This window comes from Molossus molossus, unplaced genomic scaffold, assembly GCF_014108415.1.
Source record: "Molossus molossus isolate mMolMol1 unplaced genomic scaffold, mMolMol1.p scaffold_m16_p_13, whole genome shotgun sequence".
In the NCBI taxonomy this organism is placed as follows: Eukaryota; Metazoa; Chordata; class Mammalia; order Chiroptera; family Molossidae; genus Molossus; species Molossus molossus.
This window is the reverse complement of record NW_023425348.1, coordinates 62311510-62338758: the sequence shown is the minus strand read 5'-3', so window position 1 is coordinate 62338758 and position 27249 is coordinate 62311510. Positions and strand designations below refer to the sequence as shown.

General features: G+C 48.2%; 1 protein-coding gene across 3 annotated transcripts in view; it reads right to left on the bottom strand.

Annotated features, from left to right (window-relative positions):
- NAV2 (neuron navigator 2) overlaps positions 1-27249 on the bottom strand; it is a 375174-nt gene that overhangs the window by 243999 nt on the left and 103926 nt on the right. For all 3 annotated transcript variants that reach the window (XM_036258164.1, XM_036258163.1, XM_036258161.1), the window contains exons 2-3: positions 12191-12308; positions 2345-2397 (exon numbers count right to left, since the gene is read on the bottom strand). In XM_036258164.1, coding sequence (XP_036114057.1) covers positions 2345-2397; positions 12191-12308 — 171 coding nt within the window. The remainder of the gene's footprint in view (positions 1-2344; positions 2398-12190; positions 12309-27249) is intronic.

Sequence of the window (27249 nt, the reverse complement as noted above, 5' to 3'; positions counted from 1 at the left end):
TTTACTCCATGCTGATTATTTTGCAAGGGACTGACAGTTACCCTCCCAACAGGTACACCCGCTACGTTCTCAGCTCATTGCGTGTTATTTTCCTTTTATCAACACAATGCTCTCCCCATACCTTCTCTTCTGGTCTCCGCCAGACAAGCAATATTCAGCAAACAACAATAATCTCTATCATTAGCCACCCTGAGTAAGTACTAATTAGGAAGTTAACCCAGGAATCGAGAAACAGTGGCCCATCCATGATGCTATATTCTCAAAGTATGCTTCCCATGAGCAGAAATGCTTCACTCTGTATGCTCACCTGCATGCACACGTGCACACACACACACGCGCGCACATGCACACGGGTGTCTGATTAGCCAGAACAACACCAGGCTTGTCCATAACAACTTCCCGTGTGCCCCAGGCCAGTTCTGCCCTCTGAATCTGTCAGTGTTTTGTAATCTAGGGGGAAGGACACGGCCTGTTGTCCTTATCAGCATCCTTCTCATTTCCTACCGTGGAATGGCTGTGGCGGAGTTCCTACACCTTCCTGCTCTCACATCCTGGAGCTGAACTGTTCTCCACCACATGCGCCACCAGACCATGTCTGCCTCCCTGCCCCTGAGCTGAAACTAATTACCACAGGCCATTATGGGATTTTTATATCCTTGTGTTCTAAAAAAAAAGACCATAAAAAAAAAAAACACACCCACAAACAAACAGTACTTACTTCCCAGCTGAGAGAGTTATGGAGAAACCACAAAACATCACTGGCACTATGGTAGTGTTTATAAATAAGATATTTACATGCAGAACTGGATTTGCACAGAAGAACCCGAGGTGAGAATCTGGTAAGTCTGAAAGTCGACTTTGACAGCAGACAACACCTCCAACAGAAGGTGAGGGGAATGCAAATGTTCCACAGGAGCAGGAGCTCGCTGCCTTCCCATGGCAGTCTCTGAGTGCATCCGCAGCGGCCGGCCAAGTGCGCTGCTGTCCATCCGAGGAACACTGCCCCTCTTTCATGTGAAGATAGGACTGCCTGTGTAACATGCTTGCACTAAAATTAAGTCTTCTATCGTCCACATTTTCTTAATTATTAATACACTAGACAGCTGCAAGAGCTCGAGCAAAAATAGCAGCCAAGCTTTTCCCAAAGTCAAAGCAGCCATGAGACATCTGCACGGGGACTTTCCTATGTAAGGAGGGGTTGCTCTCTGGATCAAACAAAAAGGAGCAATATCCAGTGGACCAGTAAAACAGAAACTTGTTTCAGAATGTACACTGAAAAATGACTTCCCCCAGGGTATGCACACGCACGCACACACACACACACACACACACACACTCACCTTCTTTGTAACAAAAAGTTGGCTGAAAAGGCTATCTGTTCAGCTCATTGGGATAACAAACAATCCAGAAAATTAGACAGTATGCCCAAGGACTGCCAATCACTTTGGTGCATTCCGGAATGAGACTATCAAATTGTGCCTACTCAACTGAAGTGAGTTAGAAAAACAAATTATCCCTTTTTTTCTAGATTTCTGGAAGCAAATTAATGTCCAGAAAAAAAAGGTTGTCCTTAAGTTGCTACCTTCATATTTTAAACAGGTATTAGCATCGGCTTAACAGGCTCTGATAATACATATTCCCTGGGTAACTATCCATGTTGGAAAGCATTTTGAAGGGAAAAGCTAAACACTTAGAGCATCACAATGTAATGTTTTCTCAACTCAACAGTGATCATGAATTTTAATTCAAAGGTTGTATACAGAACATGCAACAAGCAAAGAATAGATTTGAAAAGATTCTAAAAAAAAAAAAGCTTTAATACCAGAGCTTAAGCAAGCACATCACAGCAGAGGGAATATCATCTGTCAAGGTTCTGTGAGAATTATCTGGATATAATTCATTTCCCATTTCCTGCTACAGTTCTGATTTCACATCATTCTAACCTTTACAGGAAATCAGACCACATGCCCCCATTTCTGAGCTGTGCCTCGGCTCCATACACAAACAGAAACCGTGGTGGGTCTTTGAGAGAGCGGAGCGAGTCATAAGAGTCCAAATTCTAAGCAAGGGCATGTTTGTAGCCAGTTCTGCATCATTTGTTTCTAAGAGCAAGCGCCGTGTTTCATTCTCACTGTCTCACCATCTACATAAAAATCGCAGCCATTGCTCAGTAAATGCCAACAAATGTCAGAAGAGCAGACCATGGCTACTTGGAAATGGCTCAGTTTATTAATATAATCCCCTAGAGTAAAGCTTATGGGGTGAATGTTTTCAAGATGGTCAATATCAGTTAGAGGCAGGGCTCAGATAACGCAAACACTCTCTCTACCCATGTGCCACTTACCATCTGCGATCTGTTCTTTGGACAGCCATTGATGTCTTCAATCTTTTCATTTGCTGAAAAAGGAAACACAAGTCAGAAAATTGAATCACCACCACAGATACTTTGAGTCGTGATGTTCAGGACCCTTGAGGCCAACCAAGTCCTACAGCCCCGATTGGGGTTTGTCCAATCAGCACAGGCATGTGAAATACTGAGCCGCATCTAGCAAGCTTTAGGACTTACTCATCGAGTCGCCATCCTCCAGGGACAGCTGGGGCAAGGTCGTCGTCATCTAAGACAGAGACAACTGCATTGACGACAGTCTTGGAGTGCTGGGGCACCATGGAAATGCTGAACACTGAGGAACAGGCTGAGCTGTGACTGTCTTTAGACTCTCAGACAGACAAGTACAACCTCTCCACAAAAGATGAGCTGGTTCAGAGCGGATCAGTCCAGCTACGACTCAGCTCCAGGGCACAAAAGCTACAGATGATAACGTTTCACCCCATCTTTAGCCAGAAATACTAACATTGCTTCATACTAATAGGATTACTAATAATCCTATGCCCAAGTGGTGGCAAACGGAGAAAATGAGAGAGAGAGAGACTTAAAAATGGCTCGCCCAAGGCCACACAGTAAGTCCAAATTAGATCTGGGATGATCCTGAAGTCATGATAGCTCTTACATACTAAGAGAAGTGAAAGAAAGAGCGTGCGCTGAATTGACTGGAAATCAAATCCTAGTATCAGGGATGGAAGGCCAGCCTCCATGGTGAAATGCGGAGGACCCCCTGCAAGACCAGCCCAAGGAGTCTGTGGAGCGCCCGAGTTTGCAAATGCAACTGCACAGAAAAGGCAGGGCATGCAGAGGTCAGGACTCGGGCTCTGGGAGCACAGGTGCCCCTGAATCCCAGCTCCACAGCTTCTCAGCTGTGTGACCTTGGCCATGTCACTCAACCTCTCTGGGCTAAAGTTTCCACATCTGTGAGATGCAGCTAATACTTCCTACTTCACAGGAGGAGCGATGAGAAATAGATTATATGATGCCAGTAAAATGCTTAGTATAGTGCCTAGCACGCACTGTGTGCTATAAATGGTAGCGTTCATTAACCCAACAATGTATAGGCTTATTATCAGTGTAAAATACATAAAAGACAATTTTATGGTGTCTCCATTAGAGTTAAGCCCAGAAACTCAGCTAGGACTCCACAGTAAAGAACTAAGAATTTGCCTTCTCTGTGAAGCCTTTATATGCTTCCTCCCCAGTTCCACACCCTTTCACCCCACCCCCAAGAAGGATAAGGCACACTCAGTTCTCTGTCTCTCAACACCCTGGACCTACCTCTGTTTGGCTCTTACTCATCTAATGTGTAACTAACTCCTTTTCTTGGCTCCCCAGCTATGCCATGCGAGCCGACAGGCATGTAGATTGCACGTTTCATGTGTATATCCTTAGGGCTCATATGTGCTTGCAAAACTGAATTCCAAAATAACATATAGCACATCAAACTTTCATGAATATGATGTCTAAAATTTCCATGAAGAGAAAAGACATTAAAAACTGTCTGAAAAGGGTAACAGAGTCAAAGTGTCCCAAGCCTCTAGGATTTTAAAACACCTGAACCTAAACACAGCTCACCATCTCTTCAGTTGATCTTATTTTTTTCTCTAGTGTCTCTCCCTAAAGAGAGAACTGAAAAATAAGAATACGAGTGGCAAGAAATTGTTTAAAAATCAAATTACCACAAGACTGTCAGGAGGGTATACATATAATCTAATCTACACTGCCTTTAGAATTTGCCAAAAGTAAACTTGCAAAAAAAAAAAAAAAAAGTAAGGTGGGCTAGTGACCCACCTGGGGAGATCTTCAGAGATCCAATTATGTTTTGTCAAGAGAGCTCTGGGACAGGCATTATACACAGCCTCTCCCACCGTTTGCTTCCCTACTACCAAAGCGGTGCCACAAAGCGTTTAAAAGCATGTAAAAGATGCCCAATGAATGGGATTTCAATGAATGGGTATTTGTTCGTTGGTTCACCAGAAAACACAGTTAGCCAGAATATAACACAAGCATGTAAACTCCCCAAGAATGAGGATTTCTACTGGAACAGAGTTGAGCACAGCCCCTGCCACACAGCGACCACTCAGTAAGTATCTGTGAGTGGAACTCAGGAATGAGCACTCCGACCATTTCAAAGAAGTAAAAGTGTTACTGTCTGTTTCATCCTTTCACTTGTAAATACAAATGTACATACTGAAAATATAAATAACGACCCTTGATGAACGCACTCCTTCGTCCATGGCAAGCCTGGATACACTGATACACTGCATTGGGGAATAAACTGTGGCTCTTGGGCTTCGACGCCACTCAAGGTATCTTACAACTGGATAATCATGATGGCTAAAGTCATAAGTCATTGGATTCTGACCAATGCCCAGTTCAGTATTAGGTCATTAGTGTTCATTAAAGTGAAGGGTGGATAACTGTGATCTAAGAAATCATTTTAAAGATTCTTCATATACCATCTGGATAAATAAAACCAAATGCTTGGCCCTGGCCGGTTTGGCTCAGCGGTTAGAGTGTCGGCCTGCGGTCCTGAGAGACCCGGGTTTGGTTCCCGCTAAGGGCGCGTACCTCGGTTGCAGTTTGTCCCCAGCCCTGGTCGGTTGTGCAGGTGGCAGCCACTCGATGTGTTCCTTTCACATCGATGTTTCTCTCTCTCTCTCTGTTCCTCTCTCTCCCTCCCACTCTACCTGAACAAAAATGGAAAAATGTCTTCGGGTGAGGAAAAAAACAAAAACAAATGCTTGGTCTAATTACTCCTCTGATTCCTTTTCACGATCTGTTACCTAAACCATAGTCAGGTGCTCCTTGAATCCAAATGATCACAACTCCTAGAAGCCTAATCCTGCCATTTACAACATTCAAAATAAACCAATGGAGTGGAGCCTATTTATGACTATGCTGAAGGAAACATGGGAAGGGATCAATCAAACGACTCAGCCCAAACTCAAAATAAACACTTAATAAAAATGCAAAGTGAGTCTTGGACCCCTAGTTTCCAATTTCATGTAATTTAAATAGGTCTTTAAATTCTCCTATGCTATGGTTGTCGTAAACACTTACAGTGATAATAGCAGTTCTGATTCTGCTAGTAAGAAGGAAGAAGGGCTTGGTCTTCAGAGCCAAACTCATGAAGTCTTATAGAGGGTCTTTGCCTTCAGCCCCAAAGTAGACAGATGCAAAGGCATTTGTCTCCAAAGTCCTCAACTGTGATTACAACTGGCACCCCTAAGTATCAATGGTAACTCATTTATTCCAGTGTATTCAATACATTCTTAGCCTATTAATGCAGTAATTTATTGCACACAAGGTAACAAGTTAGTAAGTAGAAAGCACTGGTGCACTTTTTATTTATTTTAAATTCTCACCTGAGGACATTTTTGCATTTATCTTTAGATAGAGGGGAAGGGAGAGGGGGAGAAAGAGACAGAGAGAAACATTGATGTGAGAGAGACACATCGACTGGTTGCCACCCACACGACCCCAACCGGGGCCAGGGACAAACTGCAACTGAGGTACGTGCCCTTAGTGGGAACCAAACTCAGGACTCGCTGGTCCGCAGGCTGACGCTCTAACCACTGAGCCAAACTGGCCAGGGCACACTAGTGCACTTTTTAAATAAGAAGAGTGACATCAGCTCATTACCTTTCCAAAGACCTCCTCTGATAAGCTCGGAGCATTTCCCCAGCCCATGCATCCTTCCACAGCACCCATGCATGTGCACAGGGCAACTGGCAGCCCTACCCATGGGAAGAGAGAGGAACAGGCTGCCCAGACAGGCAGACGACTTACCCAAGGTCATGCAATGGCATTAGGTCATCAAGGGAAAGGAGGTACACTCTTGAGTGTTTGAATTTCCTGGTTGTGCTCAAAGGTAGCCCAAATGGTGATGAAAAATAAGCTATCAGCTCTCTTCACCTCTAACAGTAAATCTCTTCCTCTCTATCCTGGCTTCCTCCTTCTCTCCGATCTTCTTTGTTCATCCTGTTTCCCTTCTTTTCTCTCTCCTCTTTCTTCCATGTCTCCCGCCCCTTCGCCCCTTCCCTCGCTCCTTCTGGCATCCTCCCTGAGTGACAGCAATGTAAGCAGGAGGAGGGAGCCTGTCTCTCTTGATTCATGCTGTTTATCCTGGCCTCATAAACCTTTCTAATAACTCATGGAGATGGCACCGTAATGGGCTGGCAGGCAACTGTGACTTTGGGCAGCTCATGCCTCAGGAAGATATTCATATGAATAAGAGGCTGGACACAGAGACCCCCAACCCTCAGTCACTAAAGGAAGGACACGAAAAGACAGCAGCAAAGGTCCACTTCTGCCTAACGGACAGAAGGAAACAATGGAACAATACGGGCCCCACATAATCCCACAGCCTGGGAAGCCCACCTCCAGGAGTGTCTGAAATAGACGAAGATTTAGATGGGAGCAGTGTCTGAGACAAGCACTTAAGATCCAAGTCACATCCGATCATGTCACTCCCCAACCTGGAAATCAGCTCTTCCAACCACTGGCTTTGTTGCGAGGCTAAAGCCCGGATCCACTGCCTTGTCCCCGGAGGCCCTGCCTGATTGCGCGCGTTGGCCCCTGGCTCGCTGCGCTCCAGCCGTTTCACACGCCAGGTCCTCCACCGGGGATGCCCATCCTGGCCGCTTCACCTGCTAACTGCACCAGCTGACTCCAAGTTTGGTTTACAGGTAAGTTCCCTGATTCCCATCCTCTCATCCCCCAGCCTACCACCACCCCTTCCCCGCCAATCATGGGTCAGGTCTCAGAGCACCACAGGTCCTTAACCATTACGCAGCTACTGCTCCTGGGTCTGGAAAGAGGCTGGGCCCGTCAGAGGGACACACTCCCTGCCTGCACATTTTGATGGGCCTTCATTTAGATGTGTTCTAACTTTTTATTTTGAAACAATTTCAAGCTTATAGAAGACTTACAGGAATCGTACAGAGAATTCCTTCATCCATTCTGATTATATTGCCCCCCATTCTCCACCCCCTTTCTCTGTCTAGGGACACACTATTTCTTCCCTAAATCATTTTAATGTAGGCTACACAGACCACATCTTTTGCCACCTATACTTAGCATGTATTTCCAAAGGGTAAGAATATTATCTTAGAGATAGAAAATTTAGCATCGATACAATTCCAATGTTTCAATTCTGTCAATCGATGCAAAAAATGTTCTTTATAGAGAGCATCTGATTCCCCAGTCCAGGACCACACTGTATTTAGTTGTCACGTCTCTTTAGTCTTGAACGATCGCTCAGCCTTTCTTTGTCTTTCATCGCACTGACATTCTGGAATAATACAGGCCAGTTTGTCTTTAATAGAATGTCCCACAATTTGGGTTTGTTGAGATTCCTCGTGATTCATTCCAGGTTTTCTATGCCTGACTGGAATTCAGCACCAGTGCTGTTGGGTTCTCTCGGGTATGACACCAGGAAGCACATGACATCCATCTGTCCCTCACCAGTAATGTGATTTTGATCACCTAGATTCTCCCCTGTGTGGTTACTATATTTCCACTGGGAACTAATAAGCAATCAGTGAAGAGACACTCTGAGACCATGCAAACAGCTTGCTCCTCATCAAACTTCCTTCTCTCGATTTCAGCATCCACAGGTACTTCTCGACTTAACTTGTACCATCAAGGTTGCAACTCCCTCTACATTGAGCGTCAGTGTTCTCCTGAACAGTGGAGCCCTCTGCTCTACTGATGCATCTATTTCTCTACCCATCAGTACAGACTTATAGATTCCTATTTTACTCCATGGTTATAATCCATGGCCATCTTCAATTATTTTGATGCTCTCCTTGTCTCTGATTAGATTGTGTGTTGCTGCTGTTGTTACTTTTTGTAGTCCTGGAGGAGAGAACTAGTACCTTCATAGGGAGATACCATCAAGGGGGCAGGTTTTGAGCTAATAAAAAGAAGTTTTTGAAGGATTCCAATTCTCTGTGTTAGATCTAGTTTCCTGAGGAGGTAGTTGTCCATCACAGTAAATATTTAACAGAGTCTGCTGACTGCCTTTCATACAAAAAATTCATGCTCTAGGTTGGGGCTTTTAAATGTCCCTTCCCAAACTTAGACTTAAGAGTCACAGCAGGCTCCTGGTAAGGAGGAGGGGAGGGTGTGACATACAGTTTGGAAGAATGTTCAGAGGAATACCAAATGCTGAGAAGGGGAAACCTCTGGGCCACCTGTTGGAAAAAATTTGATCCAGTCTTGCAGAAGCCGGGGCTGCAGTGGATAAAATTCTCATCCCTAATCCTTGCTAAATGCTGTGACCCCAGGAAGGAATATGACCCAGAGGCAGGCCCTATCCAGCAGCCAGTGGAATGATAGAGGAGGGTTCCTGCAGCTGCCTGGGGCCGCTAGGAAAGGTATCAGAGAGAAAGTGACTTTTCAAGAATGGGGAGGAGCTTTCCCGGCAAATAACTGCTAGAATTCTGTCCAGCGCAGGATGGAGTCACCAGGACTCCAATCCTGGGAAAACTTTAGATACACAGATAGATACAGATACACACATAACATGTATATATTAAGTACATGTAGGCACACAAATCTATGTTTTTCCATTTTACTTTAATGGACACATCTAGGGGAGAACATGGGCCCCAAAAGTAGAGAGTACAGTTGGTCAACAGTTCAGCACTCTCATCAGAAAATGCCGCTCCTCCTCCCTCACCAAGAGATCTGCGATATTCTAAGATTAAACACTCTCAACTGGCTGATAGACAATCCAGGGGAGACATCACACAGGAGACTCCTATGCTTAACGGCCTTCTCAGCTCCCCATCAGCCGGGCCTCAAGCAGGGGTGTGAGCCTGGCAGTCGGGGGTAGCGATCCATGTGCTGACATCTGGCCTTACTGAGGAATCTCTCCTGCAGGGCTGCAGGAAAGGTGGCCCGAGAGGCAGCCTGGGTCACTGGTACCCACTTGAGCCTCTGAAGTCGTACTCCAGTGGCTCCAGCCCAGAGAGGTCACTGTCCAGGGAGAATGATGTCATCTGAAAGGATTCAGGGAGCCATCCTCCTGAGCAACAGTGAAAACCATGCTAGCTTACATTTCCGTAGCACTGCATTTAGTGAATTCACGACATATATGCTACTATTTACCTCTTCTGGGCCCACAATGGATCATGGCACACTCTGACAGTGCTACGGAAGCTTCATCATCCTTCGCCACCTGCCGTTCTAGGCAGCACCTACTGAATGCTGTCTAAGAACAAGTCACAGTTTCCAGACACGTTTCACATTAGATACCTGCCTTGCATTTCATAAGACTGCCACAAAAGCAGACAAAGTAGGCATGGCTGTGCCCATTTTAAAGATGGGGGAGACAGAGGCACAGCGGTTAAGCAACCCTTTGGAGGTCCCACAGTTGGAAGGGATGGAGCTGGGATGAGAGCAAGGCCATTGGACACTATCCCTTCCCACTCTCTGTCTTGCTGCCTGTGCTGAAAGTGGAGAAGATTCCTGGTAGAAACACTCTGCACAGCCCAAGACTCAGTCGGAGTTGGCCCATGTGCCTGGTATGACCCTGCTGAGACCAAGATCCAAATCCAGCTCAGGTGCGAGTCATCTCTTCCATGAGGACCGTGCCAAGAAGGTGCTACTCCGTCCAAGGTTACAAGCCTTGCACGTTTGCCTCTATGCCCAGCAAGGAGCACAGTGCCAGCCACCGGCAGTGCTCCACCAACTGCAGTGAAGGAAGGAAGAACCTTGTAGTGAGTTCAGTGTCTCTGGGTTGGGAGGAGGGCATAATGCCACCAAGCAAAGAACAGAAGTTTTAGAAGTAGACTCATCCAGCTTAGATTCTCCTTGCACACGAGTTATGTGTTATTGGGCTACTGGCTCACTGGGCCTCAGTGTCCCCATCTGGAAAATGGGGAGAATACTGCCTACTTCACAGAGATTGAGGACATTAAACAAGATACATATCTCGAAGAGCTTGGTAGGAGTGATGAGGAGGAGGAGGAAGAGGGCAAGGGTGGCAGACAGACTTCAAGGTGACCCAAGAAACCGCTCTCTTAAGTTTAAGCCCCTGTACAATATCCTCCTCTTGAGTGTGGCAGGACCTAGGACTTACATTTTTTTGGGGAGGGGGGTGATTTTTTTTTTTCTTTATTGATTTTTAGAGAGAGAGAGAGAAGAAGAGAGAGGGAGAGAGAAATAGAAACATCGATGAGAGAGAACATTGACTGGCCACCTCCTGCATGCCCCCCACTGGGGATCAGGCCCACAACATGGGCATGTGCCCTGATCGGGAATCGAACCAAGGACCTCTTGGTGCATCCTCTTGGTGCATGGGTCGACGCTCAACCACTGAGCCACACCGGCCGGGCCTGGGACTTACTTATAACCAACAGGATATGGCAAAGGTGATGGGATGTTACATTATATTAGGTTCTTTCTCCCAACAAAAAAGTTTCTCTCCTGCTGACACTGAAGAAGTCAACCAAAGCTGCCGTGTTGGGAGACCCACATGGCAAGAAGTTGAGGGGCTTCTAGGAACTAAGAGCTGTCTTCACCCAATAGGCAGCAAGAAATCAGGACTCACCTCCTATAACGGCAAGGAAATAAATCCCTCCAGCACTGAGTGAACTTGACCCCTCCTTGTTCAAGCCTCCAGATGAGACCTCAACCCCGGCCTGCGCCTTGACTGCAACCTTGCACAGGCGCCCAGCTCAGTCACACTGCACTCCCGGTGCACAGAAACGGCAAGGTCATAAATACATGTTGTTTTAAGCTGCTATGTGTGTGGCAATTTGTTTATAGCAACAGAAACTAATACAGAGAGAGGAAAGAAAAGGAGAAAAGGAGAAGTATTTATTTAGACCAATAAATACCAGTCTGAAGAAACAATCTCAGAATGGCAGGGAAGCTTTCTGCTCGAGTGGCAGCCACAGAACAGAAGTTTTAGCTACGGGCCAACCTGCCTGTGTTTTCAGGTACAATCTCCACAGACGCGAGCAGAGCCACAACTCTGTAAGGCTACTTCTTGCACTGTAAGGATCAGAGACTTCTCCACACCAATACGTGCCCGAAGGGCTGGGGCTTCTGTGCTTTCCCTTCTCTCCTGGCCTCTCTCGGCATGAGCTGGCTGCTGCCAGCCACAGCAATCAGCTTACTGTCGTCTGATTGACCTTCTGCCTCCTCAGTCTGCTCCGAGTTCCCAGGCAGGACCACTGGGGCACATCCCTTACAGCCCAAGGCAACGCTGTGCCCAGCCTCCACCACGCGCCTTCCTGGATGAACCCTCCCCTCCCAGCACATGGCCACCCAGCCCCCTCCCCGGTGTTAAAACCAGAACCGGCCCTCTCCAGAGTCTGATCCTTTGATTTCTAAAACCCAATTAGAGTTGGCAGAACGAACCAATCCCATGTTGCTCTTTGAAATCATTTTATATATATATTTCCAGAGTAATCCACACAAAAAGGACGAACAGAGAAAGGGCGAGAATGAGAGCCAGAAAGACAGTGGGAGATCGGGGGTGGGAGGGTGGGGGGGGGGTGGGGGGGGGGGGAGCCCCTCCCCAACCACCAGCATTTCCCTCCAGACTTGGCCGGTCTTTCTTTTCCAAGGATCAAGATGAGATTGCTATGTGGGTGATCTTATCAGGAAAAAGGAGCTGGTACCCACACTCCCCGAGCACCAAAGAGTCAAATAAATTCTCAACCTACGTGAAAGACGTATCACATTTCCCTTCGAGCTCGCAGTGTTCCATTCCCCTTGCCCAACCCAACCCCTCCTGGGTCTCCACTGTAACTCATCCATCCACAGCACAAAATCTGCTCTTACCCACAACCTGGATGATCTGAGCCAGAAGGACGCCATCCGTCACATCTTGCTGGAGATCCTTGATGAGACGTTTGTGGCCTGATCTGGCTAGATAATGATTGGCCCAGTCCGTGTAGATCTGCAAAAGAGCAAAGAGGTAACTTTAGGAAGCCTGTCGGACCCCATCTGGGTCTGAGGCAGCTGCTTGGGCCTGCGCAGCAGCCCCCGTCCTGCCGGCGAGCTGTCCAGGGCCAGCCAGTGCCATTAGCATTCAGGGCATTGTGCCGATGGGGCATTCAGCAACCATGGCTGGGCTTTCACCTATTGAGAGATCTGCCGTCAAGGCTCAGGGAAAAGCTAAAGAAAGCTTCAAAACATGCAGAGGCCTGAATGGGACAGGGGACACGGAACTAAACAGCCTGCGCCAGATGCTTTGAGAAGCTGAGGCTCTGAACGCAAGAGAGGCCTCCCCCATTCCACCACCGCCACCCCCCCTCCATCTTTTTCTCTTTATTGAGAAACCGTATGGGGAGGTTACCACCCAATAGACATCTATTAATGGGCCATTTCTGGGTAAGAAGGGCTATTGAGTTAACCGAATTCTCAGGAGCCTGGGTCCCTTGTAAAAAAAAAAAGCAAAGTACGAAAACACAGAGCCCCTCAATTACTCTTGAGTGAGTGGAGTTATTGATGGCCTCACAAAATCTCAAATTTAATCAGTTTAATTGAAAAGCCAGGCATCATTTTCACTGTTGGAATTCTGTGAACAAAACCCAGCAAATTCCAACACAGTTAAATGCAGCATGGGGGTGCACCGCACCCTGAAAGGCAGAGGTCACCCACGAGATAGGACCGCAGACCCCTTGGAGGTCACACAACTATCAGCATAAAAAGATATTTTCCAAACAGGACAAAAAGCCTGAGAAAACTCTCACTGAACACTTTCCCTCTAACTGATATAAGCCAAATGCAAACGAAATTTAAAACCTCAACAATTTTGAGTGCTCAGCTCCACACATGGATCTGTGAGATGGCAGAGGACATTAAGCTCTGTTTAGTAGCACTTTTTCTCCCCCAGAGTGATACAAACAAATGGCTGCTCAAAAAGATGACTATCCTACCCCAACTGGGTCATATATTAGCACCAACAGTTCACATACTAACCCATATGGTGTCTCCACCAAAGTGATGAAGGTGATCGCTGTATCTCCACCAGCCAGCCAGTTCTGAGACCTGTGTGACTACAGAGTTCGGAAGCCCTGCCTTCACCCAGACTCTCGCCTCCACCCTGCCCTTCTGAGCACCGTGCCCAGAGTAATCTCCACAGTGGGGTCCCCCTGCCACTCAAGGCTCCTGGAATGGGGTCTGTGGGCCAGGGCCTGATCTTGCAAAGCAGAGCCCTACTAGAGAGGGGCACCTCTGACTACTCCACCTGGGACTGCGAGGGTGTCATCCTCAAAAGGGAAAGGCAGAATTGCACTTTCTACCTCATGAAGATCTGAGGACAGGTAAGCCCTGTCCAGACGCAGCCCTACCTGGAAGCCCAGTCTTCCACAGCAGAGACCCACAAACATACCCGGCAGTCTGGTTCTATTTCACACCTTGATCCATCCTTAAATCCACCACTTTCCTTCCCCGTGACTCCCAAGTTAGCAGAGATCAAAAGTCTAATAAAGCAAGATCATTTGCAACTTTGTAGCACAGAGAAAGCTAAGGAAATGGAGCGCCACCTTGGTCATTGTAGTGGCCAATCTGAAGTGACAGTGATCATCAATTGAAATTGTTAAGAGGGCCAAAGGGAGGGAGAAAAACATCGAAAGGCAAAGAGGCAGACCTGTGTCCAAGTCCCCGTTCTGTAGGCTCCACAAGGGTAGGGGTTTGGGGTTTTATTCAGTGATGTATCGCAAGCACCTGCCACAGCACGAGACACATTCGTTCTCAATGTGCCTCAGTGCATAAACGGATATAGGACCTCCATTGAGCGATTTCACTTCTCTGAGGCTGTTTTCTCTTCTGCAAAATGGGATCAATACCATCTACTTTTCAATTATCGTGAGGTCTGAGTGATATAACGTATGTGGGGGAAAAGTGCCTTACACAGACTAGTTTAATAACTAATACACATTGTGCCCACTACATGCTGGGCACCGGTATACTTTACATGCCAACTCATTTAATTCTCCTTCTATGAGGTAGATACTAATATTGTGTCTTTTTTTCAGAGGAGAAATTAAAGAACGGAGAGATAAAGCAACATGTCCAAGGTCACAAGTAAGTGGCAGAGCCGGAATCTGAACCAATGCTGACAGACTGACTGTAGAATTCCTTCGACGCTACGGTTCCGCTTCTCTGAATACAAACATGAATGTCACTCGCATCACTCAGCCTTTCGTGACACTCTCCACGATCCTCCCCCACGGCTTCTAGGCCCACTCCTCTATTCACCGAAAGAATAAAACAAAATACAAACCCCAAACCCAGTTTTAACTCTTGCTATCTGAATGCCTTTGGGCAAGTCACTTAACCTTTCTGAGTTTCCATTGTTTCAGCTGTAAAATGGGCACAATTCGGCCTCCCACAGAAGGTGGTTGTGATGACTCAGTGAGGTTCCATGTGGAAGCCCCTGGCCTGACCCGTAGCGGAGCTCAGGAGAGAGACAGAGGAGTGGTGAGAGGCGGCTTTGGAGTCCACGGACGTGCTTGAGATCTTAGCTGCCAGGCTGCCAACTCCCTCTGTCCCCTTCGGCCGGGGCGTCCTCCTTTACAAGATGGGGATAATAATGTCTGTATCACCAGGCTATTAGATGACATGAGCTCATATACATAAAGCACACAGAATATGGCACATGCTAAGTGTTCAGTAAATAAAAGTAATAATTAGAAATTTCGCCACTAGCATGGTAAAGTGGGCTGTAACAAGCCAGCCATGCCTCCACCCTAAACCTCCAGGACACACATGACTCAGGGGCTCGTCTCCCTCCTTCAAATGGCACAGTGTTGAGTCTGAAGCATCTCCAACTTGGATCACAAACTATGGCCCACTGTAAAAGACGGGCAGGCCAGAAACTGGCCAGGCAGGTGCACAGGGTGAGGCTTCCTTCCCTACCTAGGAGAAGGTACACCCACTGTGCTGTCTCAAGACCTGGAGGATCAGTGGACTCAGGATCTGGAAAGATCTGTGAGCTTTCCCACCAGTTACGTCTGAGGGACCAGGAGAGCATTCCAAAGCTTAAAGCCATTGGCCTCAAGACCATCGATCAGCTGAGGTGAGAAGGGTTCATGGACAAGGACACTGCTGCATGGAAGGTGATGCTGGTGCCGCCATTCATCCCTTCCTAGGTGATGGAGGGTACTTTAAAATAGAGGATCTGTCTCCAAAACCTCTCTGTGTCTGCACCGTCCAGCAGGAACACCCAGTACCAGGCCATGAGGCCATGCAGGTAGCTGGTATACCAGAGAGAACTCGGCCTATTCCACAGTGGTCAGAAATGGCTCTGCCAAAGAAATAAACCTCTCTACCTCAAGCTGTTTAAAACAAGAGCTCTTCTTCTCTCAACTTTAATCTACGTACACGTCCCTGCCAACTTAAACTCCCAGAGCACAGTTCTCATCTGATCGCCTGCTCAAAAGATCACCCGTGACGCCCCACGTCCCACTGAATTCAAGTCCTGAGAGCACACTGAGATTCGAGAAGGTCGTTTCATCCACTGCTCTTCCCCATACCATTTCTAATGCTACCGCAGAAGAGGCCGTGCGCGTGGAAGTTAAGGGCTTTAGAATTCACCAAGTCAACCCGGCCGGTGTGGCTCAGTGGTTGAGCACTGACCCATGCACTAAGAGGTCGCCAGTTCGATTCCCGGCCAGGGCACATGCCCAGGTTGTGGGCCTGATCCCCAGTGCGGGGCATGCAGGAGGCGGCCAATCCATGTTCTCTCTCACTGATGTTTCTATCTCCCTCTCCTTTCCTCTCTCTCTAAAATCAATAAAGAAAAATTATATATATAAAAAAAGAATCGACCAAGGCAGTCGAGTAGGCCCTTGGTCCTGGGCAAAAGAATTTCTATTAGCCTTGCCTAAAGCTCAGTTTTATCCACCATAAAATGGAGATTATACCAAATATATTAGAAAACAGGGGCTGGCAAATTGGGACCTGGGCCAAACCCAGCTGACGTGCTTGGTAAACAAAGTTCTCCGGAGACACCCACGCCCACTTGTCGGTGGCTGCTGTCAGGCTGCAAGGGCAGAGTTGAGCAGCTGCGACAGAGACCTTCTGGCCCACAAAGCCTCAAATATTTACTATCCAGCTCTTTACAGGGAACAAAGAAGTGTCACTCTGTGTTACAGGGACTGAGTGAGAGAACATGTCCACACACACCAAGTGCTCAGTGGGGATGACTCTGAGGACCCTCAGGAAGATGACAACCTCGTACTCCCCAGGTTCTGAACGCATCCAGCCCGTCCTCCTAGGTGCCTCCAGCAGGCCACCCTGCAAGGCCCAGCCCAGTCCAGTCCCCGTCACGTCCCTCCTGACCGCATCCCGAGTGCTGGATGCAGAGGATAGAGAACTGGAATGGGGCAGCCCCTTCTCACCCTCACCCCAGGTTTTGGCAGAGACTATGCCCCGCCCATGTTCGCAGCCTCCCAGGGAGGGGCCGCACAGCAGGAGGTCGGTAGGTGTTCGCTGGGTTGAGCTGAACAGAAAGAAAAAGGGAGAGTCCTTGGGAAAGTGATAACACACGAGTCTTAAATAATGTGTCTCTCAGTGAATCCTCAAACCGGGATCTGAAATCTCTTTTTATCGATGGAAAAGAGCAAGGAAGAGAGATAATAAATCACTCTATAGCTCAAGCTCATTAGTCAAGATCCGTCCAACAAGAATCATTCGTTATCTGGACTTTCCCCTCCTGTCCTGTTCCAAGCTCTCAACTTTTTGAATAGGTGAGTCACAAGAAAACACCTAAATTTATTTTAGAAAACCAGTTTCCACAGGCCGTGCTGAGCGCTGACATGAGTCAGCCCCATCTCCTTCACTTGCTGTTGTAGTCATTCGTGCAGTGAACACCAGTCTTCCAAGGGGCACTCTTGGAAAATAAACTCACAATACCCTGGGCGTCAAAAACAGGCTCCCCCGGGACTGCGGAACCCAGCCATAATGGAGCTGGGGATGTGCGAAAGAGTTTAAGCATCCGCTACACTAAAGCACGCAGGGCTTCTGCCTAAGCCCCAGGCACTGAGAATGGACTTCTCCAGAGCCTGCTCTTCCCCAGAGTTCTGGAGCTCGAGGGCTGCTGTCACTCTGCCCTGAGTCCACTGATCCTTGATCTGTGAACCTTCAGTAGAAATGGACAACACAGAGAACCAACAGGAGGAACCCCCCCCCCCGCCCCCGGCCCCGCTCCAAATCATCCAATCCTTCCAGAGAGACGAGTTTGGAGGAAGGCTCTAGAATCATTTCCCGCTAGTGTCTGAGGCCTCTTTTCCATTGCTTTGCCCCTTTGATCCCTCCATCTCCCCGAGCTTACCTCTCTCCCCACCTCCAGGCTGCTGTCAGAGGAAGAAAAGGGGAGAGGAAGGTGATGGCAGCTGAAGAGTGAATTTGTTTTGATTCAGTTATTACCCCTGACAGAATTTCAAGGAGTGCGTCAGTCATGTGTCTGCTGATAATGCCACATCGCTCTGCATCACACAGGCTGAAATCGAAGAGGCAAAATTTTGACAGAACGATTGAAGCGAAGAACCTGATTATTAGTTGTAATGAGGAAACGGATAATAATTGCACTGTGCTAAACCAAGGAGGATAATATATTTAAACTGCAATCAGCCTTCAAGCGAAGTGTGCGTGTGCGGGGCGGGGGGGGGGGGGCACTCCAAGGAAGGAACCCGAGAAAGTGCCACAAAACAAAAGCAGCGGCTAGCGCTGGAGAGCGGTCCAGGAGAAGGTGAGATACCCCCCAGGAGGAAGTGGCAGCGTGAATGAGAGCCAGCCAGAGCAAAGATGCTTCCCCATCCAGCCATTGTAAAGGGAACGCTACTGTTTGGCCTCATTCCAAGAGGTCTCGCTCTAGACTCCGGCCATGTCATCAACATACGATCTCCGTGACTGAGCAGTGTGTGGTTAAGTGATTCCGTTCTGCTTGCGCTGAAGTACAAAAATAATACTGCAACAATTGCCTAGAGTGTTTACCCAGTACCTGAATACAACAAAGAATGATTATCCCATTATTCACAATTGTACGAAAATCAAAGGGCAGCATTTGCTCTCAAGGGAAAAGCTGGTAACAGGCTCCCTTCTGCATCCCACGCCACAGGTGCTGCCATATGTCCCCAAAACCTTTTAATTGTTAGGGGTTAGGGGAAGGGCCTGAAATTAGCTAGTGGCTTTTCCCCTGCTCCCTGGTTTCTCAGAAGAATCCTGTTCTGCCCTTGGTGCCACCCCATGCCCACCAAGGAGGGCAATGACTCTCCTTCCGTCCCACCTCTGCCATCTCCCGATGCATGACTCTGGTCATTGTGTTTGTTCATAAAGCACAGTAATCACAAGGACAGCGCATCTGGAGTCTCAGGAGCTGGCATGGACAAGGGCAGAGATCCGGCTCTGTTTCTTACCAGCAGGGTGGTCCTAGGTGAGTCATGCTCTGGCCGAGAGTTGGGGTTGCTCACCTGTGCCACCGTGATGTACAAGGTTTTATGAGAACATATGGTTAACAGTGTCTGGCACATAGTGTTACATAAATGGTGGTTATTCACAGTCCAATTAATAAACTCTTGGCTATCTAAATTCTGGGAGAAGAAGTCATTCTAGACTGCTGAGATGTACACTTCTGGGAGCTACATGTTTTTATTCCTTTGGGAATCTTTCCCAAATGGATTATCATGATCCCTGCTTTTGAACTTAACCCAATCTCGCTTTTTTCTTGATGGCCCACGGACATCACTATGAATAATAGTGTTTTGATGTATACAAGGATGGCCTAAGGCTCTGCCGAGCTGCTGGGCCTTCCTTAAAAGACCCCAGTGTCCTTGAACATTGGGTGTCAAGTAAGAGGTTTGATGGGACTTTTTAGTCCATGAAAATACTTGGTAGTAGGATTTTGTGGCAGCCCCTTTGAGCTGCCCCCAGTTCCAGCAGGGAAGACTTTCTGGCCCTCCAGGCAGTCAAGGCTGCTGGAGAGCTGGGCTCCCGGAGCACTGAGAGGTGACGGGGTTCAGTGCGCCCCACCTGAGCACTTGGGAATGGGACCACCATCCCTCCCTCGTGACATACACTTTGTAATAGGGTGAATGTGAACTTACTTATACCAAGGAGTATCCATCTCTGCCTGGACCTGGAAGACAGTGAATGGCAGGGGAAGGGAGGGGCCCACTGCTGGTCTCCTCCCTTGTTATCGCCGGGGATCTTATCCATAACCACCAGAGATACACCCTGATACCTGCCCACGTGTGTGCTTTTGTTTCGAAGGGACACACATGTACACACACATAGCAGGTGACTAGAGAGAAGGGCAGGGCTTATCATTAACCTGATCCCCATCTTGCTCCATGTCCTGGCACCATCCTTACTCCTACTTCCCCGTGAATATCAACTCAACACACTCTGCTCAGAGCCGCATGCTCACCTCGGTGCTTTAAGCGAACACTGCCTGGGCACCTGCCTGTGCTGGGCCCTGTGTTCCTGCGGTCTTGCGTAGGACAGCAACCCCACAGGCCAAGCGGCTATAGTGACCTGAGAGAACACCTAGAGTCAGGCCACTTAGGTTCCAATCATGCCTCAGCCACTTCTTGGCAGAGTTATCCTGGACAAGACCTACTGCCCGAGCCTCAGCCTCCTTGTCTGCAAAATGGACCAACTGCCTGCTCAGGTGATTGGGAGACTGACATGAGCGCATCTCACAAGTGCACGGCCCACAGTAAGGGCTCAGCGTGTGCGCTGTGATGAGGATCCCCAAGACGACGATGACGCACAGTGCGTGCGCTTGGCAAACAATGGGCTCCTTTAGTTCTCTACTCAGTTGTGAGGAAGACTTTCTTTCCCTCTTTTAACAAATGAGGAAATCCAGGGGTGAAATGACTCTCCCAATGTCACATGGCACACTGAGGGGCCCACACAGGAACCGCCAGCCCCCCGAGGTCAAGTGCCACAGCAGTGTGGGAAAAGCAGCAAGAGAGGGCAAGGCTTCCCGCACAATAGCCAGTACAGTGTCACCCTGTCCTGCCCCTGGGAACAGAGTGGCCGCTTGTCACTCAGGGCTAACAGATCCAAGAGGGGAGCTGACACTTTCCCATGTGACTAAAGCACAAAGCAAACATAATTGCACAACAGTGTCACTATAACAAAACTAAAAATGCCAAGAGAACATGAGTTACTGTTGCAGGGCTGTATCCAAACGGGGAAGAGACCCCCAGTTCCTGCAGCCTGGAGTGGGGCGAGGCCAGCCTGGGACCCTTGCAGGGAAGGCCAGGGCGTGCCTGGGAACGGCCTGGGGCCGCACAATGGAGGCATTGTCTGTCAGGAACAGGAATGAGCAGCAGGTGGGTGGGCGGGCACATTGACTCCAGAGGTTTTGAAACTGCGCCTTTCGAAAAATAAACGAGGCTGGCGAGTGTGCTGGGAGGGACTGGTGAGCTCTGAAGGATGAGCATGTAGGTGCCTGCTTACTCCACACCTTGGGTTAAGCCACTTCACTACCCACGATGCCCCTGTCCTGCCGCTCTGTTCCCCTGGGACCGCAATGCTCTGCACCGCACTTCACAGTGTACCCAATACTTCCCCACTCACTTCCTCACCTGGTCACCACCACCTATGCACGAGGGGTGTGTGCTGCTGTCGAAGGCGTACTGGGTGCCGGGTGTTTAAACCTGGGATCTCATCTATAATCTCTCCCCACTGGGGTGACAGCTCCAGGAAGACAGGAATTCTTAGCTGTGTTCTTCACTGAAGTTTTCCAAACACCTAGTACAGTGCCCGGCATCGGAGGCGCTCACGAACTATCGAATGAATGAATGATCATCCCCATTTTACATACTGGGAAACCGAGGCTCTGAAAGGGGTACAGAGGTGCACAGGGCCACACAGCTGACAGAAGGCCCCCCATGTGCTCGGGCAGCCGGCCTGGAGCTCTCACAAGGGCAGAGTTGAAGCCCGTGCTCCGGGGCCTCCCTGGAGAGTCAAACACGGCAGGCGAGGATGAAGACGGAATGTTCCTCCTTGCTTCAGAGTAAAATGGGGCCCCTCCGCAGTCTGTCCGCTCACCCGCTCCAGCCTTGGAAGTGAGATGCGAACAGCTTTCAACGGCAATGTCTAGCGGCTCCGAGCAAACCAAGTGTCAGAGCCCACTTGAGATTTCTCCGTATTTTCTGTCCCTCCCTGTGCTCATTAGTTACTAATTAGGCATGCTCTCCTTCCCAGTGCTTCCTCTCCGGCTGGCTGCAGTGGGACTCGGGCCTTCCCCGCAGGCCCGGGGAGGCTGTGGAGCACATTCTTGGACAGTGAGCATCCCCAAACCCACAGAGCTTTTCAGAGCTGCCTGGCAGGGAGGCCACCCCGAGGGGCTGGTGACAGCCTGGGCAATCATACAGGCCTCTTTCCAGTCAGGTTATTAACTGATCTCTTATGTATTAGCCTCTACTCAGTCCTATCGATCTCCACAGCTCCCCGCGTCTGCAGACTGACTACAGGTAGAGATGCCAGCAACAGTGCCTCTCAGTCGTCCCCATCCAACCCCAATGCACCGGGTAGCTTTCCGGGCACGGGCTCTCACCCAGCCGAGACCCTGGAGTCCTGGGTAACCTCCGGCAGGTAGCTTAACCTGAGTCCCAGTGTCCTCTCCACAAGACTGTCAGGTGGATAGAGGAAAATGTTAGACTGAAAGAACCCCACACGTATTTAGGCACAGAGTATGTCAGGCTCTGTGACCTTGGGGAAACCATCATTCTGAGCCTCACTTCCACATCTCTAAAATGGGATGATAATCTATTATTTCATTATCGATTGAGGGCTACTGTGTTTAATAGTCGTAAAGTGCTTAACACAGTGCCCAGCACATGTTTAATGTTAAACATTAGCTCCCCTTCCTGCCTGGTCTCCATGTCCCCAATCCACGAATTTCGGAGGTCCACCTCCCACACCATGGGCTCCAGGCTGCATTAACCTTCGGCCTCTGCTGGTGGGATTTCTGGTCTGGCACGTCCTTCCTCATCTCCTCCACTTAGCAGGATGTTTCCTTCTCCTAGAAACCATCGCTGACTGCCAGGCTTCTCTCCCGTCTCTGAAATCCTAGCGCACTCACAATGAATCAACCCTGTGTGCCTGGCTCCCCAGCTCCCATGCCTGTGCCCACGCTGTCCTCTCTGCCGCCGGTGCCGGCCCCACACCACCCCTGGCAAACGCCTAGTCAGTGTCTTAAAACCCAGCCCAGTGTCAATCCTGGTAAAGGCATTCCCCACCCACTTTCTCACTCCCCACACAAAATTATTTGTTCCTTCTTCTTGGTTCCAAAAGCACTCTGCACATGCCTTTATCATAGATATGATAACTACCTATTCACATCTCTCTCATTTAGGAGCTTCTCAGGAGTAGAGAATACGTTTTATACATCTTTGACTCATGACAGGGGCTCCCTAAACACTTACTGACTTACTGGAGGGAGAACGGATGGATGGAAAACGAAGGCACGGATGGATGGAGGGGAGAAGGGAGGAACAGACTAATCGATGTTCAGATGGATGGACATATGGATGGGTGGGTGGATGGGATGGATGAATGAATCTGTTCCCTTCCTTTCCTGGATGATAAAGTCCATGAAATCACAAAAGGGTGTGTATGGTTCAGGTCAGTCACACAGCACACGGCACAGAACAGGGCTGCTAGGTAACACTCTGCTGTGAGAATCTCCAGCAGAGTCCTGGCAGGGCCCACCGGACAGTGAACATTGAAGTTCCGTTTAAAAAGACAGACACACACGTAACTAGAGCAGACATGTACTGGCTCAGGAGCTGATTGTTCAATTTTCAAGAAATTTGCAAACAGGATGTTAAACAGCCATTACTTATAAAGAAATATCAGAAAGAAAAATTAAAATCTCATTTACAATTTCATTGAAAAGAATAAAATATCGGAGACAGTTTTCTTCTTTGGGCAGCTGCTTCCTCATTGTCCAATTCTGCATTACCAGGTTGGGCTAAAAGTGCCAAAACATTCTCTAAAAGGATTAGCACAGTCTGTATGATTCTCTACAACGTTCCCTAACGAGGCGCTTCTGAGTCTCCAAAGACCAATTCATCCACAGTTACGGAATTTTGGTGACAGAAGAACCGTTTGGCGATCTGATACAACCCTAACTTGACAACTGAAGAAAGAGAGGCCCATCGAAATTAAATTACGTTTATGTTACCCCCCAAACTTGAATGTATGGCACTCCATGTACCTCAGTATAAATATATACAAATCACTCGTGAGACCACAATGAAAAATGAAGCAAATAAAAATGTAGCTTTTCTGTATGACAAAGATAAACTTAGAAAATTGAATATTCTAAACAATGACATATTTACTTTCAAATTGTTTAAAATTTGTTTTCCAATTTTATGAATATTTAATTGACATGTGACGAACTGCATACATTTAAAATGTACAATTTGGTGACTTCCGACCCAGATGTGCCCATGAAATCATCACTACAATCAAAATACACATTTCTATCGGCCCCAGGTACTTCCCTGCAACCTTCACAACCCATCCCCCACTCCAGGGCTGTCGCCAGGCTAACACTGACCTGCTCTGGCATTACAGATTTATTTGGGTTTTCTAGAACTCTAGCAATAGATTTATTTATTTATTTATTTAATCTCACCCAAGGACATGTTTATTAATTTTAGAAAGAGAGGAAGGGGGAGGAAGAGAGAAAGAACATCCATTGGTCGCCTCCTGCAGGCACCCTGGCCAGGGATACAACCGGCAACCTAGGTAAGTGTCCTGCCTGGAATCCAACTGCAGCCTTCTTTTGGGATGATGCTCCAACGACCAGGGCTAGAATTATATTTGTAATAAATTAAATTATATAAACTTACAATTAAAATTTTAAAGGTTGTAATACATACTCAAAACTCACCACTTTCTAATTATTTCACTGCAATTTACTATTGTTTATGCTCTTGAGCTTCTTTACTTCTGTTATGCCCATGAAGAAAATGGTAGTATATATACAATGGTGTATTACTGCACGTCGCTTCCCAGTTCTGAGTTCAGTGATGCACGTCGGTGTCTGAAATCAGCTTTGGTCTCGATTTTCCACAGACATCAGGAAGTGCTACATATCAAGTCGTTGTCCCACCCCCCACCCCCCCACCAAACCAATTGTTAAGCCACTAGGCAAACACAGGTGAAACAGGAAAAACCTAGGTTATTTCTCCCCATCCCATCTCCACCCTGGGGAGGCATATGTGTATGCAAATTTAGGGGAGCAGAGAAGGAGCTAAATGCTTTGCATGAGAAAAAGAGAATCCGGAGAGAAAGAGAAAGAGGCTTAGAGCTGGGAAGCCGGGAGTCTGTGGGTGGGAGGAGGGAGAAGCCCTGGAGACAAAATCTGGGGGCACTTAATGAAGTTGTACATGATCAGAACTGTCCCTTTTCGATAAAAATCTATATTCTTACCAGTGCTTTCTAGGCAAATGAAATCCTTCTCAGGCAAACCAAGAGGTGCCAAGCCCAGCTCCCCAGTGGGTGAAGAGACAGAGAGTGAGCCGGAGCCACTCATGGTGAGGTTGCTCCCGTGAAGACGAGTAGGGTTCCCCACAGGCACAAGAGGGTAAATGAGCTCGCAGTATGCCCGTGCAGCAGGCACTTGTCACGGGGCACTCTCCAGGAATGCTGCCAAAGTCCCCTTGGCTGCCCCATCCCTCCAGCACAAGCCTCAGTCTTTGGCATCAGTCTTCCAACTGCCCAGCCTCTCCCTGCCCCCCCGCCCCCCAGTAACTCCAGCAGCCAGGGAGGTGTCCCAGCTGGCCCTACTCACAGTGCTCCCTGGTTCCCAGACACTGCCTCAGCCCGACCTGGGTATTAAAACTCACCTGAACCTGCATCCCTTCCATGGGGACTTGCTAGGTCCCCGGCACAGGTGAGGAGCTGCCAGGAATGGCCAGGTGATTCCCATTCCCAGCTAACGTTCCCATTTCCAGTGGGGTCCTCAATGCTTCAAAGCCAGGAGACTGCTGTGAGGAAATGCAGTCATTCTGTCAAGCGACCAAGAGATTTATTTTTTTTCATGGTAAATGATTATTTTGTTTTGGTTTAGATTTTTTAGGGCCATTTAGACGACTGCGAGTGGCTATAAGCTGTACGTTGCTTATTAAAATGCACACTACCCAACACAAACCGTGTGATTATTTGAGGATACTCTCTGATCCACAAACCGGCATAATGGATGGTAGTTTAAGGAGTCCCCCAGGGTCAAGTTTCTTGAGAAGATTACATAGCAGCCGGATGGACCAGGGAGAAGCAGATTCAGTGAGGACCCGGAGCCTGGGGTATGTATGGGCAGTCCACTTTCCTGCCTTCCTGAATGAGGTGCTGTAGTTGAAGGCTGGGCAAAAGCAAGGTGGAGGAGTGGATGTGTGTTTCACTTAGAGAAAGAGGGAGGCGGAACAGCTTAGGGACCCTGGTAAGGAACCGGGCAGCATTCTCCTTATTCAGCCCCACTCCCAAGCAGGTGTAAGGAATACTTTGTGCATTTCCCCGAACTTCATGTTGGTGGCGAGAAGAAAACATTGTGTAGTTGTTACATGTGTAAAACCAGATCTGGGATCAGATCTTGGCTTCACCTCTTAATGGACACAAATCCAGGCAAATTCCTTAAACTCAAACTCAGTTTCTTCATCTGTCAAGTGGAGGTCGCAGTACTAGCATAAACGTATATTAAGGATTAAATGAGAAAAATCAAGCACCTATCAGCACACACACACACACGAGTATTCAGTGAAGAGTCCTGATGCTCATTAAGGAAGGTCCAGGTGCTAAAGTCGCTGGGTCAGGGGGACCTCAGAAAGTCTGACTTCCTCATAAACGGTCAGGGAGCGACCTCCCATCAGGCAGAGAGGCACAGGGCCTGGTCAAGACAACTCCATGCCACTTGTGGGAAAGTTGTGTGGCAAAGCTTTAAAAATCTCTGGAGGGCAGTCAGTTCCCAGCAGTGGCTGGCACTGCCCTGCCCATTCCACAGTTAGGAGCCTCCTTCCTTTCTCAGCAACAACATGGCCAAGTGACTCGGCTTCAGTGGACGGAGCCGTTGTGCCCTGGGCCCCTCTCCAGGCCAGATGTCAGAACTCTCAGCCCTAGGGTATTTACGGGGTGTTTTTTTGTTTTTGTATTTTTAGAACAGGTTTTTACTAGGAAGACTAAAAGATACCAAGCTGGCACCCAGAAAAGAAGGAGGGACTCCCCTACCCTGGGGACAACCTGGCCCAGAGCACAAAAGAATGATTTGCACAAAGATACTATTTATTTTACAAAGCCCTGGAAGAAAGCCCCGATTGATTCATCTCCAGAAGAAGAATAAAGTCCTAACAGCCGCTCAGCCTCCCATATGCAGTGCCTATAATTTATAAAGCTTTTTGGTAGACATAACCTAATCTGAGCCTTGCCGCAATCTGGGGGAAGGGGGGAGGCAGCTCATTCTCCCCATTTCACAGATGAGGAAAGAGAGAGCTCAGCTGGACAATGATTAACATCAGCACCGCAGCTCAGGTATTCTACCTCAGGCTGGCCGTCCAGGTGTCCCACGGCAGTTACGAAACCAGGCCAGGGCACTGGATGGCCATGACGGGGAGAAATTCCCAGGACGAAACTAGAGGGAGTCTTCTCGTCTGAGGAAACAGGAATGTGAACTCTGTGTCTACTCAGCCAGGTTCAGCAGGAGACGGAAATCCCGTGCAGGATGAGAATGTTCGGCGAAGCTCAGAACCACATTCCACAGCTTCATTCTACTGAAATCTCTATTTTTAACATCCTACCTCAAAAAGAAATCTCTTCCACAGGGCAGCGAGCCTAGATCCTGGAGCTAAAAAATAATAACTCGAAGACATTCCCAT